General features: G+C 36.3%; 1 protein-coding gene and 1 pseudogene across 1 annotated transcript; both read left to right on the plus strand.

Annotated features, from left to right (window-relative positions):
- Window positions 1-2,447: 2,447 nt before the first annotated feature.
- On the plus strand, window positions 2,448-3,368 carry LOC124228467 (olfactory receptor 5M11-like; annotated as a pseudogene).
- A 6,697-nt stretch (window positions 3,369-10,065) lies between these two features.
- Window positions 10,066-11,010, plus strand: LOC124229365 (olfactory receptor 5M10). The gene has a single exon (XM_046644547.1). It carries the CDS (start codon window positions 10,066-10,068, stop codon window positions 11,008-11,010), a length of 945 nt encoding a protein of 314 aa, XP_046500503.1.
- The last annotated feature ends 257 nt before the right edge of the window (window positions 11,011-11,267 follow it).

Here is an 11,267-nt window from a genome sequence, read left to right on the forward strand (position 1 = left end):
TGTTCACCTTTTGCTCTGGCCTGACTCATATAGTCAGATTGGCTATGGTTTTCTTTCTTCTGTAAGCATATAATATTCAGTCCTTTTTGCCTGTTCTCTTATCAGTACTTCTACGTCAGTTAGATTTTTCTGGGTCCCACACAGGTCACTGATCTTATGAGTCAGGACCATTTCACATCCCACAGGCAGTCATTACTGACATGCAACAAACGAGTCCTTCTGCAAATGAAGCCCTCAACTCCAATTTCCTTCCTTGTCTTTAAACATCTGAAATTTTCAAATCCTGATCTTTTCCTTTCCATTTTCCTCTATTCTGGTAACCCCTGCCTATTCTCTCTCTGGGGTTTTCTAGGCATAGATGAACATGAAAATATCTCCTAAGTCTCCTTGCTGCTGTCATATAAATAAATATTCTGGCTACAGAGTACTTCCTGTTACATACTTATGGAAAGGACTGCAACTAACCCCTGACTCCTCTTCTCCAGGGTAGGCCATTTATTTTTGTGGAAGGAAAGTCTTCGGGTAGAGATGAAACAGAATTTCAATGAAATGAAACATTTATGTTTTAGGGAATGTCTCACTTGGATTTTCTTCACTCTTCTGCATGAATTCTGTACACACACACATCACTAGCAGTTCCCCAGAAAGATCACGTATGGTGTCTTTACATCTGATCTTTATCCTTCCTAGAACATCCTTTTTAAAATAGCCTTAATGCTTGTTCTGTTCCTCCTTCAGTTTTTTGCTAAAGAAGTCAGCTTTTCATGAATTCTTCATTGATGTTACTATTTAAAATGTGAACACCCTTTCCTCCAAACTCCATTTTCTTTATTTTTCTATATAACAGTGCCATTCAAAACACTATTTATTTACTTACAGTACTGGCTGTCTCTCCCCACTAGAATGTGAATGCCAGAAGGGCAGGGGGTTTGAAGGTTTTGTTCATTTCTGCATCTGCAATGCCTAATCACACAGTGCGTTCAACATCAATAGATACTTGTCTATGGATATCTAGTTTGATGTCCACATGACTTGAGAGGTGGCCAAACTGATATTGTTAATCCCACTTACAAATGGGAAAAAGCGGTGATTCGTGGTTAAAGATCATGCTATGTCATCAATAACTACTATTGGTGTAGTCAGCAATTGTTTTTTAAGTACTTACAATTCTTGGTAAAGGAGATATAGGTGCCAAAAGGAGCTGTCTTTGCCTCTCTAAAATTTATACTAAAGTAAGTTTTAGTGACTCATTATTGAAATGAGGCAAGAATGTGGAGGTTTAAAAAAAAATGAAGTATGAGAGAAAGGGCAAAAGATAAAAGCATCTCGAGACAAAGAAGAGGGAATTCCGCTCTAGTTGTGACATGAATGAGATGAAAAGCCATAGGGATTGGAATAGCTCTAATAGAGACAAGTTGTGATTAATAACATAACTATGGACCATGCAAAACTTATTTCTTTTCTTTATCAATAAATTGCATCATTGCTGTATATCGTCCTCAAAACACTGCATAAGACTTTATTTGATTTAATGGTTATTTGTTCATTTATTGACATATGCTATGGTACCACTGTGGCTGTGCCTTTTTAAAGTGTGATACTGGGAACATCTGAATTGAAAATTTCTGGGTAATTGTTGAATATGAAGATCCCAGTATCCCACATAAGAGTTTCTGAAATTAAACATTCTGTGAATTTTCTTGATTAACAGGCTTCCCAAGCAACTGCTTTGTACACTAAAGTTTAAAAGCACTAATTCTTCTAAGGATATTAAATCACGAAAAGCTCCATGGAGACACAGATATGAGTAGAACATTTCAAGTAATTCATCTTTAATGCTTATGCTACTTTTTTCTTTTTCAAATTCAATATATAAGCATATGCTTGGAAGTCACAGTATAATAATAAACTGAACTTTGTCCCTGACCCTGAAGAACGAATGTATGAATAGAAAGTAGATTTACTATGGCAATGTAATGTGCTAGTGAATAAATTAGAGGTTTACAGAGTGTGCTGAAAGTAGAAAGCAGAAAGGGATTAATTCAATCTCATGGTGGGAGTGAAGTGAGGCATGCTTCAGAAAGAACTTGTCTTTAAACCAGGCCTTACAGAATGAGTAGAGTTGAGAGGTGAAAAATAGTGCAGGGGTATAGAGAATATGTACCACAGTTGTGTATCTGGTTGTGGGAATATGTATAAGTATAGTTACCTACAGGTACAGTTATAGGTAAAACTGTAGACATAGAGATACATTTATAATAGTAATTCTGTGTAATGGTAACTGAAATAATGCTTAGTAAAAGTACAAAATTGGGTTATGATAGTATTCATCTGAATGAAATATGGAAATCTAGAGAAAAATCATTTCAATAGTCAGTATTATGATTTGTACCTTCAAGTATGCTTTATTTTCATTTATTTAAGTTACAGGCACAGTCTCTCAGAAAATGTCCATCACAAATGATATCACAGTAACAGAATTCATTCTCCTGGGGCTCATGGATCACCCGGAACTCCAGCCTCACCTCTTTGTGCTGTTTCTGGTTCTATACCTTGTCAGACCTCTTTGGAAAGCTTTGCATGATGGTGTTCATCAGACTGGACTCTTACCTTCACAGGCCCATGTACTTCTTCCTCACTAATTAAGCCTTTGTAGACTTGTGCTACACCTCAAGTGCAACACCACAGATGGTGAGTAATTCCTTGTCAAAGAAGAAGACTATCACCTTCACTAGTGCTTTACACAGTGTTATATTTTCATTGCACTTCTCCTCAATGAGTTTTACATGCTCTCAACAATGGCAAATGACTGATACATGGCCATATGCAACCCTCTGTGCTATAGTGTGAAAATGTCCAGGCGTGTCTGCATCTAATTAGACACACTTCCTTATGTCTATGGCTTCTCAGATGGGCTGGTCTGGGACCTCCTGACCTTCCACTTGACCTTCTGTAGATCCAATGTCATCAACCACTTTTACTGTGCTGACCCACCACTCATAAAGCTTTGTTGCTCTAATACTTATGTCAAAGAGCATGCCATGCTCATATCAGCTGGTTTCAACCTCTCAAACTCCCTCATTATCATCCTGGTATCTTATACCATCATTATTGCTGCCCGTCTCCAAATCAAATCAGCAGAGGGAAAGTGCAAGGCATTCTCTACCTGTGGTTCCCACATATTGGCTGTTACTCTATCGTATGGAACTCTCTCCTGCATGTATGTTGGATCACCAATAGATAACACTATTGAGGAATCCAAAATAATAACTCTCTTCTATATTTTTGTAAGTCCAGTGCTTAATCCATTCATCTACATTCTGCAGAACAAAGATGTAAAGCAGGCCTTGAAGAATGTCCTCAGATGAAATATGGCGACTAACGTGGCAGTGTCTCCAATTTCCGATAAATAGTAACTGTGAATCTTTGGCTCAAATGTCTGCATTTTCATTATGAGTTTTGGTGTTCTCTCAGGATATGTCTCAAGTATCTCAGCTGAAAAGTTCAGGTTTGGGGAGAAATGAGCTGCACTTATTAGTCTAGGCCCTTGTCACTCAACATGTTTACATGGACCAGCAGGAATAGTGTTACCTTGGAAGTTGTTAGAAATGTAGCATAACATTCTGCACTTCAGGTCCACTATATTCAAATCTCTGTTTTAGTCAAATCCTAGGTGATTGGTACACACATTAGATTTTTAGAACACTGCTCTAAGTGAAAATTCCCAGCTGGTATGCACTGGAACACCGGTGTGGTCTTTTTTACAATAGTAAACAGGACAATCATGCTCTCAGCTCAGTTCCTTGAATTTGTTCCATTCTTACTATCATCTATCTTTTGGCGCTAAGAGTCTTTAAGAAATACCCTTCTGTACTTCTCTTTTTACTTACTGAGTAAAGCCAGAAACTATGGGTCATGACAGTGGTTTCCTATTTCTTGCGAATATGCATGTGTAATGGCCTGTATGAGAATTGGAAGAGAGAAGAATAGAATGATCTTTCTTTTCCCAGACTTGAGTTTGTGGGTCCACTTTGTGGCCTCTGAGCTATGGGGACATACTTTCTCCCTATGGCTTGCAAGCCTTGGTCCACAAACTCAGGTCTAGGAAAAGAATGAATGCCTTCTGTTTTCAAAACTTTAGAATTTACTTAGGATTGTCTTTTATCTTATCGTCTCATTTTTCAAATGAAAATTTGTATTGTTGATTGGAATCTTGTTTCTTTTCTTATACATGTTTATACATTTCACCAAAACTCTGCTTAAGCTGAAAGCCACTAATTTTAGTATTTTTTGACATTCAGTTTGCAATATTTTTTTGTTTTCCCATTGACTTCCTAACTTATGGGTTATTTAGCAGAGAGTGCATAATTACCTTATATTTTGACTTTAAAAACTTATTTCATTGTTACATATTTGTAATTTATTTTTGTTGTCATAGAACACAACCTTATGATTTTAATCTTGAAATTTTATTACGTAGCTTTTTTTCCCAGGTTTGTTGAGCTATAATTGACATATCACATTGTGTAGCTTTCAGGTGTACAAGGTGATGATTTCATAAATCTATATATTGTGAAATGTTTATCACAGTAAGGTTAGTTAACACATCTATCATCTCACATAATTACAATTTTTTGTTGTTGTTTTAGAAGTGATGAAATCATTTAAGATCTCTTAGCACTTGCTAGAACGTAAAAAAGTATTTTTAACTGTAGTCACCATGCTGTACATTAGATCCTCAGAACTTATTCACCTTATAGGTGGAAGATTGTACCCTTTGACCTACATCTCCCCATTTTCCTAGCCCCTGACAACCATCATTCTATTCTCTGGTTCATCTAGTACAGTTTTTTAGATTCCACATAAAAGTGAGGTCATACAGTATTTGTCTTTTTCCTCCTTCCCAAAGAAGGAAAAAAGTAAAAACTGCCTGATTATTAAAAGGAAGTGAGGGGCCGGCCCAGTGGCCCAGAAATTAAGTGTGCACATTCCCCTTCTCAGAGGCCCAGGATTCCAAAGTTTGGCTCCCAGGTGTGGACATGGCACCGCTTGGCAAGCCATACTGTGATAGGAGACCCACGTATAAAGTAGAGGAAGATGGGCATTGATGTTAGCTCAGGGCCAGTCTTCCTAAGCAAAAAGAGGAGGATTGGCAGCAGTTAACTCAGGGCTAATATTCCTCAAAAAAAATAAAATAAAATAAAAGGAAGTGAAATGCTAAAATATCCACATTAAGTTGTATTATACAATTAAAAAGAAGCCGATTTCAAAGAACGTCAATTAATTTGGAATATTCTTACAATACTATTTAGTTTTAAAACACTAAAAACAAATATTCATGTATACGTGAGGAGCTATTATGCGAAATTATTTGTGGGTAGGCAAGAACTGAAAAGTAATATGTAAAATTATATAACAATAGTTGTTAATTATGTAGTAGGCAAAAGGATGTAAAACTCAAAAGGAAGAAAATGATACACTAAATCAGATTGATTATTCTCTATTGAGAAGGGATTCTGTTTTGATTGAAGGAAGGTAATGAAACAAATCGTAGAGTAATTAAACCATGTAAAATATTAAGTTCTTTCTTGAAAAAATAAAACACATATTGTTTTATATTCAAGACAAGTAGACTAAAATATGGACCAAAGTGCAGTGAGAAAATCATTGAAATTAGAGACATAAGTTTCTTTTGAGAAGATAATCGGCATTCATTAAATGACATCACGTAATATATTATACGAAAGTAAATCATTTTCGTATTGAGGAAATATATTGCATAGCACTTCCCTTTGCTGGTAAGAGTATCTCAGTGATGTTCAATATTGATGACCTAGGAAGTGAAAGGAAGAGCTTGTCTGCTAACTAATCAAGTGGAAGTGAGTTCTTGAATGGAACTAAAAACACAGCCATGTGTAATTGTAAACAGCCAACTTCTACTGTTGTATTTCCTATCAATCATCATTTCCAAACAACTTTTCCATTAATTGTTTCCATTAGACTCTCACTTGATCCCAAGCTATGCGTATATAAAAAAATACCATTGTTATCCCAAAGAATTGCATTCAGGTATTACCAACAAGGGACACTTTTTTATTGTTTATGAGACTCTTATTTTTTCCATCATTGGGATACTGTCAAAATAGAACCTTTCTCCATTGAACCAAGGTTTCCCATAAACACTCTTCTCAAAGCCTGTTTCACATCCTTGTTCCTCAGGCTCTATATAAATGGATTCAGGGTGGAACTCATAAAAACACAAAACATGGCCACAATTTTCCCTTGTTCAACAATCCACTCATTTGCTGCTCTCATATATGTGCACCATAAAACACAGTGAAGGCTGTGTGGGGAGCTACAGGTGGAGAAGTGTTTGTGTTGCCCTTCACTGCAATACGCCTTCAGAATTGTATAGTAAGTGAAAATGTAGCAGATGATAATGATGAATAGGGAAACTTTGAGTTAAATCTTTGTGGACACTAGCAGGGGAGTTTGTTCTATGTGAGTGTCAGAAATTGTCAACATTTAGAGGGGTGGACCGGCTCAGTAGAAGTTATTGTTGGTGTCTGGTCCATAAAAGGACAAGTGAGAGGTCACTATTTCCTGCGTTGTGCACACCATAGAATCTCAGAAGTAGGGGAAATGACCAGGCAGATGCAATGTGTCCTGGACATTCTGCTGTTGTAATGCGGGGGATTACAGATTGCCATGTACCTGTCATACTCCATGGCACCAAGCACGGAATACACAGCAAGGAACAGCCTCATGAAGATTCATTGAGAGAGTTTGTAAGTATTCCCTTGACCATTCCTATATACTACTTCAGTCTCTTCATCCAATTACTTCCCCTCCTCCTGCGGCTTCTGTCATTCATTTTCTTCTTTTTTTTCATCCAAGCTTCCTTGATACTGGAAACAAAGAAGAGAGAAAATATAAGAAAAAAAAAAAACAGATTGCTTTCTGGATTCCAACTTGATGTAATTGTTAAAAATTTTGGAGGTGAAGAAATGGTTTGAAGAATTAGGTTTCAGCGCATATCTTTTTTTTTTTTAATCATTTTGTTAAGATTATGATAGTTTACAACCTTGTGAAATTTCAGTTGTACATTATTGTTTGTCAGTCATGTTGTAGGTGCACCCCTTCACCCTTTGTGCCCACCCCCAAACCCCCTTTCCCCTGGTAACCACTAATCTGTTCTCTTTGTCTACATGTTTAACTTCCACATATGAGTGGAGTCATACAGAGATTGTCTTTCTCTATCTGTCGGCACTTATCTTTTGACTTGCTTTAATTGAAGTATGGGAAGAGCCCTGATAACATTGTACCTTTGTTGTCATTTTTTATTAGTACCTCAGTATTCAACATCCAGTGAATAATTTGATCTAGTTGACTCTGAAGAAAGCAAAACTCACTTTCAAATCGAATTTATGGAGGTAAATTTACTTACAATAAAATGTAGAAATTTGAATGCAGTGTGACAATGTGCACAGCCATGCAATCATAATTCAAGTTTTTAAGGCTGCTGTGCAAGTGGGGAGGAGGTTGGAATAAGGCATTTAAAAATGCCACAAAACTCTTCTTTTTGGCAAAATTCTGACATTTTTACCTGAACAAATGGAATTAATTTTCGTAGAATTGTTGCCAGACTTTGGTAAATATCTATACTTCTCAAGAGTCGATTTTGACAACTTTTGCCAGTGTTCTCGGTGCTTTTATGGAGAAACAGGTTTTGGGAGGTCATCACTCTGCCCTTCAAAAAGTTAGTCTTGGGCCGGCCCAGTGGTACAGCAATTAAGTTCACACGTTCCGCTTCAGTGGCCAGCGGTTTGCCAGGTCACATCCCGGGTGTGGACATATGCGCCGCTTGTCAAGCCCTGCTGCTGTAGGCGTCCCACATACAAAAAAACGTAGAGAAAGACTGGCAGGAATGTTAGCTCAGGGCCAGTCTTCCTCAGCAAAAGAGAGGAGGATCAGTGGCAGATGTTAGCTCCAGGTTAATCTTCTTCAAAATAAGAAGTTAGTCTCTCTCTCTAGATCTATGCTGTTTTTGAGATTCATTTTAGTTGTATTAGTACTTTGTTCATTATTATCGCTGAGTGGTATTCCATTTGAGTATATCACAATTTGTTTATCTATGTATCTGCTGTTATACGTTTGAGTTTCTTTGTGGATATATGTCTTCTTTTTCTCTTGGAAAAATGCATAATGCTTTCTGAGCCATAGTTTTATAAGTTACTTAACTTTGTACCAAATTTTATAAGGAACAACCAGTTTTCCAAATTAGTTGAATTATTTTATACTCCGTCAAGTGATATACTATAAAAGTTACAATGACTTCACATTATCATTATCTTTTTTTGTGTGTGAATCTTTTTAATTCTTGCCATTGATGTGAGTGTGAAGTGGTATCCCGTTATAGTTGAACTATGGATTCTCTTGACAATTGCAGATTTTGACATTCTTTTCATGCGGTTACTGTCTATTCACATGTCTTCTTTTGTGAACTGTCTGTTTACCTCTTAGACTTTTCTTTTTAATTAGGATGGTCATATTTTGATCAGTTTATTGTGGAGAATCTTCATGTACTCTGAATACAAGTCCTTGTCAGAATTATTGTATGTGAATATTTTTCCTAGTCTATGGCTTTCTTAGTCTCTCTGCTCCTAAGTTCTCTCACCTTATGTACCTTCCTACTCCTCACTCTTATTAGATGACCTCATTTCAGGATTTATAGAAAAAAACTTAAGCTTTCTGATTGGAATTCTTTGTTCTTTATTATACTAAGATTGTAAAACTTATCTACACATATTTTCCTCCTTCCAGAGTATTAAAAGTGATGGTTAAATTCTTTATGTGTGTTAAAGACCTCATTCACAGTTCCAAGCAGTGTATACATAAGTTAGGTAGTAATGTTGGCCTTAAAGGAGAATCTAGTTCCCAAAGCACTAAATGAAAGTTATGCCCTTGAGGAACAATGACTATTTTAGCTGTTTTTTTGTTGGAATAATTTTAAAAATTCTCTAGGGAATATACTTAACAAATACATAATAAGTCTTCCCACTGTGTGGGAAATACAGTAATTCAGCTTTTACAGGTAGGTCATTTTCTACATTTGCTAACAGAAATATGTTTTGTTCTTTTGTATGGAGATTACATCCCTTACATGTGGAAAAAATTGTATCTAGGGCATCTTGCCTTCATCTTCTTCATAATACTTGCTTCAAACTGACGTTATGTTATACATCTTTATATATGTGTTTAATATCTGTTCCTCCTCCTACAACATATGCTCCATGATGGTGGTGAACTTGATCACTGCTGTGACCCCAGGAGCCAGAACATAAAAATATTAATTTCACAATTTACATGAAAAAATGAGTGGGGGAGTTTAGAAAGCAGAGGGAACTATTCTTCATTCTGTACCTTCTGAGCCATATATCAAGAGTTAATTTTCACATGAAATTAGGTCAGACAACTATGGATTTCAAGTGAAAATGCTGTACTGAATATTTATCTTCTATTTTATATCTGAAACAATAGGATATCACAGCTGAAGGAACCTTAGAAACCCAACTTCCTTCATTTGTCCATTGAATGATACTAGTGACTTGCTGCTTTTTATATCTGACTTTCATTTTTTGACTTTTTTCAAAAAATTTGAGAAAAATATCAGATGTGAAGTTCTTGAAGAAGACAGTATAAGTGTATGAATACATATATAAAAAATATTATTACAAATATATTAATATAAATATAATTATATAAAAATACATAATTATATATATATGAGAGTGAGTGTGTGTGTTTGAGACATATATATATATATATATATATATATATATATACACACACATATATACATAGAGAGATAACAGAGATATAGGGTGAAAATATTTACATGGACACCCTGATGTGTTTGTCGAAAAGAAAAGAGTAATTTACTCGTACATGAATAGATCAATGAGTAAGTGATAAAATGGATGGAATAAAGTAATAAAAGCAGGGTCTTGATCAGACAGAATTCTTCACTTTCTTTGTCACTTTCAGTTTTGAAGGGATAAGAAAATGTCTTCTCAAAACCACACTGTAGTGATGGAATTCATTCTCTTGGGACTCACAGATGATCCAGTGCTAGAGAAGCTCCTGTTTGTGGTGTTTCTGGTGATCTACCTAATCACGCTGGCAGGGAATCTGTGCATGATCGTGCTGATCAGAACCAACTCCCACCTCCAAACTCCCATGTATTTCTTCCTTAGCCACCTCTCCTTTGTAGACATTTGTTATTCTTCCAATGTTACTCCAAATATGCTTTACAATTTCCTCTCAGACCAGAAGATCATCTCCTATGCTGGATGCTTCACACAGTGTCTTCTATTCATTGCCCTGGTGATCACTGAGCTTTATATCCTTGCTTCAATGGCTTTGGATCGCTATGTAGCCATTTACAGCCCTTTACATTACAGTACCAGAATGTCCAAGAACATTTGCGTCTCTCTAGTCACAGTCCCTTATACTTTTGGCTTCCTTAATGGACTCTCTCAGACACTGCTGACTTTTCACTTGTCTTTCTGTGGCTCCCTTGAAATCAATCATTTCTACTGTGCTGACCCTCCACTTTTATTGTTGGCCTGCTCTGACACCTATGTCAAAAAGATGGTACTGTTTGTTGTTGCTGGTTTTACTCTCTTAAGCTCCCTCTTCATCATTCTCCTGTCTTACATTTTCATCATTGCAGCCATCCTGAGGATCCATTCTGCTGAAGGCAGATATAAAGCCTTTTCTACTTGTGGTTCCCACTTGACAACAGTGACCATATTTTATGGGACCCTCTTCTGCATGTACTTAAGACCCCCATCTGAGAAGTCTGTAGAAGAGTCCAAAACAGTTGCAGTGTTTTATACTTTTTTGAGCCCAATGCTAAACCCATTGATCTACAGCCTAAGGAACAAGGATGTGATCCAGGCCATCCAGCAAATAAAGGGAAATCTCTTTCATAAAATTGCAGTTTAGGCATCTGTTCATTTGTACTTACTAATGCCCGTGATGATATAGTGACGCCCTTCAAAGGCTAAACCTACTACTCTATAGTCATGATTTATTTAGCTTCATGAACTCTCAGTGACATTAACTAAATTCTCCTCAAAATTAGTACCTTGAAGAAAACTTGTTTTAATAATAACTGTAATATTGAAAATAAAAATATTGTCTTTAGCAGGGAACCTTTAAAAATAAATTGGCAGTATCCAATAATTCCACATAATACTTTA

This window comes from Equus quagga, chromosome 17 (genome assembly GCF_021613505.1).
Source record: "Equus quagga isolate Etosha38 chromosome 17, UCLA_HA_Equagga_1.0, whole genome shotgun sequence".
Lineage (NCBI taxonomy): Eukaryota > Metazoa > Chordata > Mammalia > Perissodactyla > Equidae > Equus > Equus quagga.